The 14,849-nt window shown below is 37.9% G+C and overlaps 1 protein-coding gene across 1 annotated transcript in view; it reads left to right on the top strand.

Annotated features, from left to right (window-relative positions):
- Window positions 1-14,849, top strand: part of LOC120897713 — a 152,815-nt gene that overhangs the window by 20,028 nt on the left and 117,938 nt on the right. Inside the window, 3 exon segments of the mRNA XM_040302766.1 lie at window positions 23-862; window positions 1,167-1,395; window positions 2,258-2,398. Coding sequence (XP_040158700.1) covers window positions 23-862; window positions 1,167-1,395; window positions 2,258-2,398 — 1,210 coding nt within the window.

The following is a 14,849-nucleotide window of genomic DNA, read 5'->3' as shown; positions in this document are numbered from 1 at the left end:
TTTGATTCGTTTCACTGTCTAGGGTAAGGATACTGATCCCACTAGAAAACGCAAGGTGAAAAAGAAGGTAGCGCGTAAGAGTAAGGCTAAGTCCGCGACTGTGCAAACAAAGTCCGAAAAATCCGAGAAGGACAAAGAGAAGTCGGAGAAGGCGTCCGAAAAGCAGGAAAAAGCACCGAAACCTCCGGGGAAAAAGATTAAGAAGGAACTGAAAGCCTTGATGACAGACAACGAGCGCCAAGAAGAGGGAGCAGCCAGCTCGTCGTCAAGTGGATCGGAGAAAGTGGAAAGTGCAAAAAATAAACAAGACGATGTAGCCAAGAAGCGCAAGCGTGAGCCAAAGACCGAAAAGGCCGAGCCTGGTGGTGACTACAAAGATTACATTGGCAAGAAACGCATGGCGAGTCTGAACGCATCTGCAATGATGGCGGCAACCTACGAAGTGCAGCGAGTACTTTACCGTAATACCGACTCCAGTGACTCGGAATGCTCGACTGAAAAGGCACCAAAATCGAAGAAAACTACCAAGGATTCGAAAGAGCACAAAGACAATGCGGCCGTGTTGTCGGCAACTAAAGGAGATACCAAGGAGAAAAAGGAATCTATTGGAGAGAAGGAGTTACGAATCGATTCAGATTTGCAAGCAAGCCAGCAGGCCTCAGCAGCGCCGCTTGATGTCAAACAAATAGATATGTCAGTGGAATCTATGTGCTCCAATCAGCCATCGACGTCGAATGCCTTGGGAACAATATCAGTCGCTCAGCAGGAAGTGTTGACTAAGAAGAAGAAAGTGGTCATCAAGACGGAACCGATGCGCGATCGTAAGGACGATCCAATGGAGGTAAAACGTGAAATAGAAGAGGTAAGTAGTAGTTTACATTTTTAACAAAACTTTTGATCCTAATTTCAATGGCCTTGACTATAAGGCCGCAAATTCGGGATATGACAGTCGAAAACCGGAGCATAAGCAGTACAGCAAGACAAACACACACACACACACACACACACACACACACACACACACACACACACAATTTCCTCAAAGTATGACTAACTCTCTTGCCATAAATGATATATCTCGACTTTGTTGATATTGCGGATAAATAACTTGTCATTACTTCATCGTGTTTGCATTTCTTCTTCGTCTTTCCTCGTACTTTTTACAGCCGCGACCAGTGTCGAGCAATTTAGTTATCGCGCAAGACACGGAAGTCACGATTACCGGTGTGTACGTGAACTCTTCACTGGGAGCAAACCAGGAGGCGTACTGCAAAATGCAGTACCGTGTGCAGCAAAGCGTTACCGAGGAACGATTGGTACGACCGGGTGAAGCGCCACCCAAATCCTACACACCGTTATCGGCCCTCTCTAGTATGCGACCACCAAACGATCAGAGTAAGTATGAACAAGGAGCAAAGGTCCGTGCGTGTGTATCACAATGGGAAAATGGACAAACGGATACAATTGGTTGTTTGTTGTTTTTTTTTAAATTAAGAAATAATGCTGTTATAATAATAATATAACTAAACATCTAACAAAATAGATAACATAACGTGCAGTTAAGAAATTCTAGGTACTCTTTTCTTACCCTACATACCCGGATAGTTAGGAAAAGAACAGACTAGAAGTCGCTAGTCGACGAATAATTAATGAGTACAAGAACCAGACACCGCATAAACTGCTTGCTACGACAAGGTCTCCTGGAATGCGAATTATTTGATGAAGGGGTTTGAAAAATTAACTGCGAACGGCTTGTTTGTCGTCCTTGCACCAGTGTCGGACGTGAAACTGTGTGAGAGGTGTGGTATGTTGGTTGTTTTTCTGAACAAATTGTGTTCATTATGTCAGGAGGCCAATATGTTCAGCGTATATAATGCATATGAAGTTAGATAAATGGTTTGTATTTTCGGTGTTTACGTTCTTCCTATGCGAAAAGCAGTCAAGAATTATTTAAAAAATATGCAATAACCATACGTGTATACATTAATCACCGAATGTGTATCAGAACATAGCTAAAGTAGCTGAGCAATACCGCATACAGATAAATTGAACGTATTGTGCATTTATTATAAATCAGCATGGTTGATGCAACCGTTCCTCCATTGTTTCCATTTATACACAGCAGCACTAATTTATTTTATTACAACTGTCACACATCATCTCCCACGTGGAAGTGCAGTGTGTGACACAAATGAAGTGGGATGATAATTAATCAATTATATGAATCTGTTTTTATGTACCGCTGACAAATTAACAGCTCTATCAACTCCGCCTCTGTTCGTACAACCAGCGCAATGTGACTCGCCGCTAGGACCTCCGAGAGCATTCTATCCTCCGCCCACGTCCTCATCCGGCAGCTCAAGCGCATTCTGTGCACCGATGCCGCACGACAGTCCAGGTAAGTGTTGTTTTGTTTCTCGAGTCATGAATTTTATCTGTTTAATTACATTCACTCTAGCTGCTAGAAGGATTCGGTGTCCAAAAAATGATATAACAAGTGCACAAAAATATGTTTTTTCCTGATTGAATGTGTTACACATCTTAGAAACAATTTGCGTTCGTTTTAAATACTGGTAAAGCTCGTTACCGTATCATACGAATATGTGCCTATTTGTATCATTCATTTATTCCGGTTTGTTTTATCCCAGGTGGCATGCCTTGGTCATTATTTAGGCGACTTTTGCAAACTTTCCGCCTTTCCACGGGCAGCTCGCTGCCAGTGGCATAGTGAACCGGTGCTCGTTTTGCGTCGTGTTTCGATTAATAGTATTTCATCCATTATCGTTAATTATAATGCCTGCATATTTTCCTCCCCAACTCCTCCTCCCGCTCGGTTGTCAAAAACTCACGATTGCCTTGTCATGGTTGTATGATTCGTTCCATTTATCACACACCGCGCTGACCATGTAACAGCAGGCCTACGTCAGTCGTCTGGTGTCACTGAGGGAAAGGTTTTTTTTCTGAATGGACGCATGATACCGGGGGGCATCAAGCATCCTAACCGATGCGTCCCAATGCGTCCCTCGCACTAGAAAACTCGAAAAATCATCATATTCCGGTAGCAATTAAGTATAATGGATAGGACAAACGTTCTGCAGTTTATTATGCTTGGCTGTAACGTGCTTGTTGATCGGCAATTGATGGTAAAGAAGTGGGTGTAGAAGTGAGTGGGAAATGGTTGGTGTTTTTCCCAACAGACCTGTACCCCGCCGGCACGGAATTGTTCACTGGTGGGTGTATTTTTTAACGTAGCAAATGACATTTCGACTTAGACTATGGGCGCTTATTGATGAGAACGGGATGGTGTGTTGTTGTGCAAAAATTAATGTCATGATAATCGAGCTTGTGACGTTCCGGTACGACTGTATGCCTTGTTTATTATATCACTAGCTGAGGGAAATGACGTCAAACGTAACTGTTGCACAAGCTAATTATTTAATTGTACTTTTATCCATCTTGACAGGAAGGATATGTTTGAACGTTGTTAAAAAAACATTCGGTTGTTGGGAGTTTATTGCGAATGTGTGTTTATAATTTTTATTGTATTTGAATATTGTCAACATTACATTCCCCCGAAATGTTACTCTCTCTCTCTCTCTCTCTCTCACACACACACTCTCGCTCTCTCTCTCTCTCTCTCTCTCTCTCTCTCTCTCTCTCTCTCTCTCTCTCTCTCTCTCTCTCTCTCTCTTTGTTACAAAATCGCCGAACCCAAAGCACTTTGGTATTAAAAAGTGACAGTGTAAAAATTGTCACTTTCTACATTTACCCTCCGCTAATATTCCATTTTTATGATTGCAATCCGCTTACGACATCCGGAGTCCATCCGGAGATGATTGTTTTGAACTGTTGGTCGCTTCCGAATTAATCCTCCCCGAGAGGAAACTATTCGACCCATCAGGTCACAAGATGTCGACAACAATGAAAATGGTGGCGGAAGCGAAACGGAAGTACGATGACCGAGTTATTTCCGTTTATGCCACCGGACATGACCGACACGTCGCACTTAAGCTAACCTACGAATGGGCTAGAAGTTGGAGCGACTATAGCATTTTTCAGTTATTTACTAAGTCTTACATTTTTTTTTTATAATTTTTGCATGCATACAAATATAAATGTGCTTAGAAAAGTATTAAACAGCATGTGACCTTGTTGAATTCAAATGTTTTGGCGTCAAAAATGAATCGTTATTTGAAATTTTATTAGCTTATTTATTATTAGTTATTAGCTGAAGCGATAATGAAAGAATAAATATGTTGTTACTTAAAACGGTCATTATTCGGTCAGTTTAATAGATTCAACAAAATCTGGATGCTTTGGCCAGTTTTGTGTTTCTATTCATTCTTTGCCGGGGCATTTTTAAACTAAAGAAAGTAAGAAAGCACGAAACAAAAAAATGTATACAGCCATAATGCTGCTCAAAAGGACGTCATGCCGGATGTGTACAATAAAATTGTGATAGACACGGAAACTCAGTGTATCGATTGATGGAAAGCAAGGAAAGCGGATAACCTTCCTTTCGGTTCAATGATGAGCTTTGGAAGAATCGGATGAACAAAACCAGACGATACAAACAAACGGAGAAAGGCGCCGACGAACAATGGTTAGCGCCATTTTTAGCATCGTAAATACGACGACAACACTCGATACATAAATGGTGGGCGCCTTCTCTTTTAGGACATAGGGCTTAGGTTTGCAACATAATCACCGGGATTGCCGTAAAAAAACCTATAGGCCAACAAGCATTTCTGAGCAAAGATGATAGACGACCAGTTATTCCAACCATATCGATTAAAAGTTCTTGCCCAAGGGTCGGAATGAATATCAAGCAGATCGAGCTATTCGTCGGCCATCCTTTCGCATCGCTTCTTTTCGATTTGCTTGTGTGTGTGTTTTTGTGCGTTTTGACCTACAAAAGGTTCCGTTTCCGGTTTGGGGCTATTTTATGTCAAGAGAAGGATATCACCATACTCACACAACAATGAACACGCACAATCAATGGGGGCAATCGGTGCTTTCGTGGTCCATGACTGACGTAGATTGTTTCTACATCGTTGCACGGCGGAACTCTCGATCGGAAACAATATTAGTCATGATAATGATTTGAAAATTTGATGAAAGATATTTTATTTGAGGAAGGTTTTAATGACGTTCGTTTATTTACGATATGTCTAGAAGCTTATTTTGATTTTCATTTGTTTAATGTTTCAATGAGCCTTATAACTGTGTAGCAACGTAACATTTTTCCCCACTATTAGTATTTTCAATTCTAATTTCATTAAAAAAATAATATTTAAAATACAACGCAATAAGAAAATGCATCTTAGTTTTGAAATGAGCAATTTTTTGAAGTGAGTGAATAATTACATAACGAGTTTAATCCGTTTCAATGACTCGATATACGTAAAACTCATTATGGGTTAGAGGCTCTTTTCCATATGCTTTGTATGGAATGTGAAATAATTAGTATCAGAACCGTATATAAGCTGATCTAAAGGACATATACGCATCTGAAAAAATGAATAATGTCTTTATAATACTAATAATTAGGCAGATATCAGCTGTTAGTTATTTATTTAGATACTGGTTTAGTGAAGTAGCTCTTGTTATTATTGGGCCTCTTTCTGTTTCTAGATCGTAGGCTGAAATTTAAGCCTGTCAGCTGTTTGCATTCTATAGAAGTTTTCGAGCAGCTATCAAAGTGTGTATAGTATACAGGTGGGCTTATCCCAATCTGTATGTATTAAGAAGGCTGATTTTTATCGCTTCTGTTTTTAAATGAAGATTTTAAGAGTGTTTTGTGTATTCGTCAAGCTTCCAGAAAGCTTGTTTGAACAAAAAATTTCACCCATGCTGTCAAAAAGTGAATTTGGTTAGGTACTCGAATCTTATTCTAGCTTTGAGGCTAAAATAATCTAGACTGAAAATCGCAGGCTAGTTTTGTGTGTGGAGTTGTACGAAGTGTTGACATGTTCATGATTCAGCCTCCAACTGTCAAACTCCATATAAAAAAAGCTTACTAGAATCGTGAAGGACCCCAACATTGGTTTATTTTCTTGAAGAAGTGGTCGATTGTTTTAGTCTTTCATTTTCGAAAAACCATTTTAGGTCGTTTTGGGTCAGTGTGTTATTAGTCATTTCCAACTAGATTTTTATTTTAATTTCATAACAATTGAAATTTCATTATGGTTAACATTCTTCAGCACAAATAAAATTATAAGGGAAAAGCTCCCATCAAACATTCGTCCATATATCACACATTTGAGTATCGAAACTCTCAATTCTTGTGGGTTCCTTGATTTTTTGTTCCAAGTTTATGGAATTCGTTTTCTGAGCTGGTTACATTTATGGACATTCATCCAGTTTATGTTGTAGTCATCTAAAATGACGGTTGTCTTATTGTGGTCCTTAAAACCGTCTATCCACTTTTCCAGCATATTCAAAAACCTTGAATAACTACTGCTGGGAGAATGATAAACAAGCCCATAATCAGCCTATTTACAACCATTAAAACCAGATACGACCAGAAACCATTTTATTGACTGTATTTGTAAATAATAAATATTTTCATTACTTTGTACAATTATTCTTTCAAAAGGAAGTTGAATAATGGCCCTTTGAACTATTCCAATGTCGAATACTCCACGGTTCTGGTCAAGACTCACATTAATTTCGTCAGTGTCGATAAAAAAATATATTTATCGCTTTTCGCGCAAGCGTGAAAATGATGACGAAGGACTGGTGTAGATATTTGAATTAACGCATCACGATGACAATTTCTGGACACGTTCATACGATGATTCATTTGCACTGTCCGATTCTAGCTGATAAAACCTCGTTTCTTAGGTGCCGGCTGGTGCCGGTTGACTGACAGTTTCAATGCCCATCGATCAATTCAAGAAACGGACGTACGTGCCAATCAAATCGGCAAAACAAATTGAATGGTTAATGGAATGAAAGCAGTGCTTCAGTTTTAGTAGTGATGGGGCTACTGTTTAGTTAGTACCTTTTGAATACAATGAAGGATAAAATAAGTTATCGCATAAAATGTTTGGGTATACCCTTTGATTCATAAAATTTACGCAGATCAACCTGAAAACAATGATAAATTAATGGGTTGAGTATAACTAATAAGTACAAGTATGTACTGTACCGTATGTATAAGTACAAGTATGTACCGTACTGCTTCGAATTACGGACACTTAAGACTTATAATTTTAGACTTTTATTATTTTCTTAATAATTCAATTTTAATCGGTCATACATCTGTTTACTCATTTTACTAAAGCAAACCTTCTACATTTGAGAAAAAAATAAAGATTTCCAACAATTTTACTTGAAACATTGCAAAATATCATAATACTCAATGATATTTTGATTCATATTGCGGACAGTTTCGAGCTCATGTTTCAAATTTAGGACGATTTGATTCATATTCCGGACAGCCTCAAATCTCCTTTTAGAATCTTCAAATTTACACACACACTACATCATCTTGTTTTAAGGTCTGGACATTTGATTCTGGATGTTGGTGTCCTCCTAGACCAGCGAACGGCAAAGTAGGGCTCGCGAGCCGCATGCGGCTCTTTGATATCGAGATGGCGGCTCTTGCTTGTTCTTATAAAGAGTTTTAGAACTTTCACACATTTTTGGTCTTGGTTTAACAATTTGGTCTTTCACCCGAAACTCTACGAACATTTTTGTCGAATTTGGCTCTTTCGGCCACAAAGTTTGCAGACCGCTATCCTAGACTGACAGAACGACGGTCTTAATACAACGGGGTTCGAGTACTGTTTTCTCTTGCACTCGTAGATGAATAGAACCCTAGAACTGATACGCGAATTGACGGTCTTTCTCGTACGGCCATCAATGCATTTGTCACATACATCTTAAAATATCTTAGTTTTCTTGTTATTATCACTGTGTAAAAAAATGCAATACATCACAATTGACTTCGGCTTTCCGTCTATTAAATGTGACAATTTAGAGCAAGGTAAAAAATCTTGCTTCGTTTTCCGGACAGAATTAACCGTCTTGTGTACGACCAAAAAACTTTACGTAATCGCACAACCGCCTACCCGGGTAGGCCATACATTTTGTATGGAACAATGATGTTTTTCGTGGTTTTTCGTATTTTTTGAATTTCTGGTAAGATTTGAATGAAAATTGTCTTAAAAGTTCATAATAATGTTTTATAACATATCGTAGTAAAATTAAAATTTAAAAATTCCTATCAAGATTTTTTTCAATAAAAAATATGCTCTAACTCCACCACCATAACTGGCCAGGCCGCACGTTTTAAGTAGATGATTAGTCTTTTTCTAAGTTTTACTTACGTTTCTTTCAAAAGTTCAGTTCAAAAGTTAAAAGAAGCTCATGATGTTTTATTAAAAACCGACTCCGACCGGCTCCAGACAACTTCGGAACTTCCTCCTCTCTAACCCAACGGAGCCGGCTCCGCACCCACGGCTGCACCAAAAAAATTATTTTCAATAAAGTTTCAATCGGGAAGATCTATAATTAGCTGAGTAAATAATGTTGAAAGGAATCTATAAAAAACCGATATGTTTTGAACATTGTTTAACCATCACACAATCACATCGGGTGTTAGCTTCTACACTTGCGAGAAGATAGATTCGTTTTTTAGGCTATCATACAATGCCGTCTCTATTCGCTGTTGGTGCGGATCCGGCTCCGGAGCTGTTGGTGCAAAGCCAACTTCGGAGCCATTGGTGCGCTTCAAAACACCCATCCCTATTTGGCAGTAACACTATGACAAAAGTATGAATGTGTGTGTTAACTTTCAGCCAATTTTATTTCGTTTGCTTGTAGTGGTTGGTATCATTTTAAAAGAGATTATTTCAGTGTCAATTTCAAAGTATTGTTATTCTGTAATACAACATTTGAAAGAAAAGAAAAAAAAATATTTAAACAGTTTTGATATTTTTTACTTTTGGCACATGGGTAGAAATCATCTTTTCTGGGCATTTTTAAAATTTCAAATCGATACGATTTTTAAAACCAAAGTTATGTTGGAATAAAGATGCGAAACTTACCCGGGTAGGCGGTTGTACACATGACGGTTAAATATGTGTTTTAATGAAATTCAGAATACTATATGATAATACATAGCTGTTTTCGCGTTGATAACTTCTTTCACAATAGATTCCGATGGATTTCAATGCACTTGGACGCCATTAATAGAAATTTTTAAGAAATAACACTGACGTATGTTTGAAGCAAAACTGCTAAGAATACCTCAGATGGTGAACTGTCCGACAGAAAATATGTATTTACTGTAGCATCGGGGCCTTCTATGAGACAGATACATTTTTAATTGATTCTAGTTCATCATGACAAACATCTACAATTAAAAAGCAGCCTGTCCAGGGACTGGATAAGAAGATATTCAATAAAAACATGCCAAATGTCCGGAATTTGAATCGGTCCGTAATTTAAATCTTAACGGTACCATTTGTATAAAATGAATATGTTTAGTACTTACTGATTTATTTGAAATCATTTTGGTATTCTAAGGTCGATTACAAAAGTGTGAGTCTATTGTAGAAAAATCTTTATTAAAAAATAATGATTTGTGAATATTCTCATTGATTACTGAAAGAAATGCTGCGTTAACCTTAGGGTGGTCCTATAAAGGCGGATTTGTTTATTTATTTACTTAATATCAACAGTTAGAAGTCAAAATTAAGTATGTAAGCCTGCTAAGATACATGCCTTAAATAGGGTTGCGTTTGGAATTTACCATGAAATTTAACACCGAAGATGCTGAAGTAATTCTTTCCTGAACTCTGATGGTTGCAATAATCTGATTCCTTACATCTTAAGCGTTCGTAGAATTACCTTCCTTCCCTCGCATCGCTTGGTCTAGTTATGATACAAAAAAGTAGCACAAAAATACTGCTTCAGAAGTTGAGGGAAGCTCCGCTTCCTAGAAGCAGTGCGTACGTAGCGCAGATTTGTAAATAAACATACTCCCTACGTGCCAACATGTTTTGGAGTTTCACGCGGTGTATGGAAATATAAATACAAACATGTTTGCACGAATTTTTCTGCATGCCTTTTTGATGTGGTTGTAGAGAGCAGCAAAAATGTAACAGGAAAGGAAAACAACGTCTCGTTGAGCAATGTTGGTAAGGGTGAGCAATGGTCCTTGAAAAGGTTTTGTGTGAGAGCCTATTTGCCTTCCAGGAGGAGAATGGTTATTTTTTTCGTTCAAGGATTTGAAGCAGTTGATGTCTGTATTGTTATATTAACGCTTAAATAACATGTTAATCCCGCAAGTCTACGAAAATTCTAAATGTTTCGAAAGACAATACTTAAATGGTGTGGATAATGTTCGTGTTCATAAAAATTATAAAAAGTGGAAAAAGAAGCACAAACAATAGTAACACGATGGGCAAAGTTTACATGGAGTTTAACAACTGTTGAGGTAAGCGAAACCGCACGCAAGAGTGGTTAAAACTTTTCCAAATTCCAGTCCCTCCCTTGAGCCTAGGGCAATATGAGAAAAGTTGGTTTTGATTTTGGATGCCAAGGATGTAGAATGTTTTGAACTTTCAGCTTGTTGCGTTGTTCTCGCATTGCATAACACATCATAAAGATACAATGTGATACAGTGCGTTAAATTATGGTGATGAGTTATCTTATGTGTGGGTAAGAGATTATGGCTCAATGGTGACACCTTGTAAAGATTGAATTTCACTTCGCTTACTTAATAGTAAATAGTTAGTAGGAAAATAAACATAAACACAATTTCATTGATTCAGTTTATTTTAATGATGGCTTAATGTTTAAATGAATTTATGGAGCATGTTGTGTGTGGCTTTAGTAGTAAAAAAGTATTCGAGAATTAGATTAATGTTAAGATAAATGTAGATTTGTTGAGTTGAATGATTTTGTAATGAAAAAAGAAAAACGAATATCTTTAGACTGTCGGTTAGTCATTTGATGAGTGGCTCGGTACCTATAACGTCTAACTCTATGATGGCGGTTTTGTTGTTAGCTCGCACTGCTTGCTGTCTTTCTAGTTTATTATATTTATTCTAGAGCTGGTTATATGTTTTTCTTCTTCTTCTTCTTTTTCTTCTTTGGTGCAACAACCGTTGTCGGTCAAGGCCTTTCTGTACCCACTAGTGAAGTGAGCTTGACTTTCAGTGACTTATTGTTACTATAGCAGGATTGTTAGTCCTACGTATGGGAGCACGGTATATTCGGAGCTTAAACCCATTACGGGCATGTTGTTATGTCGTAAGAGTTGACGACTTTACCACCAGACCGGCCCTATACGTTTTTACAGTAATAAAATTATTTAGTTAATAAAAAAACATTTAAACTAGCATAATAATCAACTTTTTGAGCAGCTTCAAAGTAAATGAACTAATGAACTAGTAATTGGAAATATTTTACACTGAGATTACATTGAGTGACATGTTGTAAGCTGCTCAACAATTTGTAATTTAGCTGCTTGATTGCGATTTGCTCGCGTAAGGATTAATTCGTTCAAAGTGAATACATCCATTGAGTGAGTGAATTAGAAAAAAAAGACAGAACATTGTTAAAATTTTAAATCATCTTTCAAATGGTAAAATGCAGCAAAACGACGGAAGTTGTGTCATATAAAACACAAACTTTGCAAACGTAGGTAGTGCTATCCAATATCAGTTTCAAAAGGTTTAACTACTATCAAAGACATCTCCTCCGTACGTTATTTTCGCTCTCTTGCTTTTACCTAACCTTTCGTTTTCCTAAGTAGTCTGTATACTTCTGTCTACTTTCTTGCTTTCCTATCCAATTTAACTTTTTTCATGTTTTTTGTTTTTGTATATTCTTATCTTCTTCTTTTGGCTCAACAACCGTTGTCGGTCAAGGCCTGTACCACTTGTGGGCTTGGCTTTCAGTGACTTATGGATTACCCCCCATAGCATAGTCAGTCCTACGTATGGCGGCACGGTCCATTTGGGGCTTAAACCCATGACCGGCATGTTGTTAAGTCGTATGAGTTGACGACTGTACTACGAGACCGGCTTTTCTACGTTCTACGTGTTTGTCTACTCTACGTTCTTGTATTATTGTAATTTAATTCAATCATACTCAGTTAATCCTGAATGGCTAATTGTAGACATAATAAAGGAATTAAATGAGTTAAAAATCGACATATTACGAATTTCAACACAGTGCCCCATCAAAGGTGAATTCCTACTAAAAATAAAGAAATAAACATTCTTAAGCTTTTACAGTAAAAAGTATGGCTACCTATGGCAATATGGCAATGCATAAAAATCTTATCATAAAGTCCTATGGACATTTTGCTTGAAATATTTCGCTATTTTGCACGTTTGTTAAGCAATACAACAATAGGAAGTGTTTGTATTAAGTATATTTAAAAAATGTATCCTTAAATATGTATAGTATAAATATAATATATGTATATGCATATGTATAAAACAGAGTGATGAGCCAGACACAGTGATCATAATCATTAAGATAGTGAAAGTTATCTTACTTTCCCTTTCTCCGTCCTATAACATAAACAACTATCGTATGTGTCAGTGTCGTTAGCTTTTCTCCTCGCCGGGTGACGAAACGGTCGCAAACGCTAAAGTGCGACTTCAAATATCAAATGACTATTTGAACAGTAGGGATCGGTGTACATCAGGGATCGGCAAGCTTTCCAACTGTAGCGTAATATTGAAGTTACTTGAGTGTTTTGCCCTGCAAGACAAATTTTAGGCCGCAAATACACGACGCGCGTTTCCGCGCCTGCGGAAACGCGTATAACAATCCAGCCATAGAAATGAAATGTCATTCGAACGCGCTACCGCGGAAACGCAGAGATGCTCAGCTTGATATCTCTGCGGAACTGTTATACGCGTTTGAACGCGCCCGCGGAAACGCGCGTCGTGTATTTGCGGCCTTACATTTTTGACAGCTGCGTGGACACGAAATAAAGTAACACACTTGCCGCAAATAGAGGTGGCTCTTTTGCCCCAAAAGTTATTTCTTTTTAATTTTGTTTTTTTAGTGCAAAAAAAAACAAAATCATTTTTGATACTCAAACTAAAACAGTTCAAAACAATGAGAAAAGTCTATATAATATCTATATAAACTATACGAAATTCGGCACAGTATTCCTAATCATTGGAACGAAATCATCTTTACACTCACTCAATTGGTCATTTAACTGAAGTTTTACTAAAAAACGCTTGTGCACCTTTGACCCTATGGCACTCTTACCTCAAATTCCACTTCGAAATCTTTAAAGGTGTCCAGCTAAACCAGTAATTGATGTTACTTAGTAATTTATTCGCTAACCTATCCCAATTTTGTCCAAATCAAATACGTTTGGCTACATTGACCAGTTGAAGAAATTGTTAAAAACCATGATAATTTACTTCTACTGTTTAAGATTCCAATAAAATTATCCCGCTTCCCGGATAAATTCAACTCGTGCGCTGAACTTTGACGACCCCTGGTATAAACGATGTAAATACACTACTACTACGAAGCTGCTTGCGCAGAAATTATGAGTGAATCTCTTTTCCTCGACATTAGGAAGTAAAATGCTGCAATGATAAAATGAAATAAGAAACATTCCTCTAACGCCTTTTTCCGTCCAGCTGATGAAGATATCGAACTTATACCGTGCTGACTGTGTTGTTTGCATCTTGGTATAAATGCACAATGTGTTAGATGTCGCGATTGCCGTTCATTTTACACCACGTAGCCCAAGCGTAGTGGCTCAATGGACTTAACCCTCTTGGTTTCATGTATGATTGGTTATATGATGAATTTTACGTTCGCCTTGTCTGTCGGAGCAATATTCACATTTTGCATACACTTGCTCAATGTTTTATGAAGCTTTAGTTACGGTATAGTTTCTCTTTTCTTGTCGCAGCATATTATTCATAGTCTAAAATGTGATACTTTCGAGATCACGTTTTCCCAATTGAATGAAGCCGTTTATGCATTTGGTGGAGCAACATAAATCATATGAACAATAATTGTTTATTCAAGTTGGCTCGGTAATGGATTCGTATGTACACGAACGTGCTGCTTTTCAATAATCATTAAATATTGATCATGTAACAGTTACTATGAGCTACAATCATATTGTGTCATTCGCTGCACCATGCAAATCGAATTCTATTGCACTCTTACCTGCGCCAAATTAATAGTTTGCTTTGAATGACATCGTGCTATTGCTTAAACCAGTGCTGTTAACGTATTCACTGGTACCACTATGCAACAATGTGACTGTAACTAAAGGTAATAAACAATGAAAAACATCGAAATGCTCTTTGGGAGTCTGCTTTCTCTCGCGACGATGACAATTATTATCCCAGGTCACCGTTCAAGTGACCATGTTGGTACTGTTTCGACATGTGTCCGATAATCCCTTCCGTTTTCATGAAAGATGTAGCGATTTCGAAATGGTGCATTTAACAGCGTGAAACTTCTTGCAGTCCGCGCACGGACTGATGGTTTCACTGTTGTTTGAGCCGCCCATACGACGTGCAACGAGTCAAAACAAGGAACTCGATTGCTGTTTCAGTCCGGTTTTCTGGTGCAGTACTGTCAATATTGATACATTATTCAATAATGGATGGCATATTTATGAAATCGGCCACCGCAGTGAATACGCGTGGAAACTGGGGAGAAAGGAAAACGCGGTTCAAAGGGAGACGCGGTTGGTGCGAATTTGAAAAACATATCCACGGTGAAAACACCACCGCGCATAGAGCGACACTATGTGTAATATCAATATGTTTTCAGTGTTATTTTCAGCATTATAAAAAGTGTTATTTATTTCTACAAGAGTAAAGGGAAAT

Source organism: Anopheles arabiensis, chromosome 2, assembly GCF_016920715.1.
Source record: "Anopheles arabiensis isolate DONGOLA chromosome 2, AaraD3, whole genome shotgun sequence".
In the NCBI taxonomy this organism is placed as follows: domain Eukaryota; kingdom Metazoa; phylum Arthropoda; class Insecta; order Diptera; family Culicidae; genus Anopheles; species Anopheles arabiensis.
The sequence above is the reverse complement of the archived record's forward strand: the minus strand, read 5'-3'. Positions and strand labels throughout refer to the sequence as shown.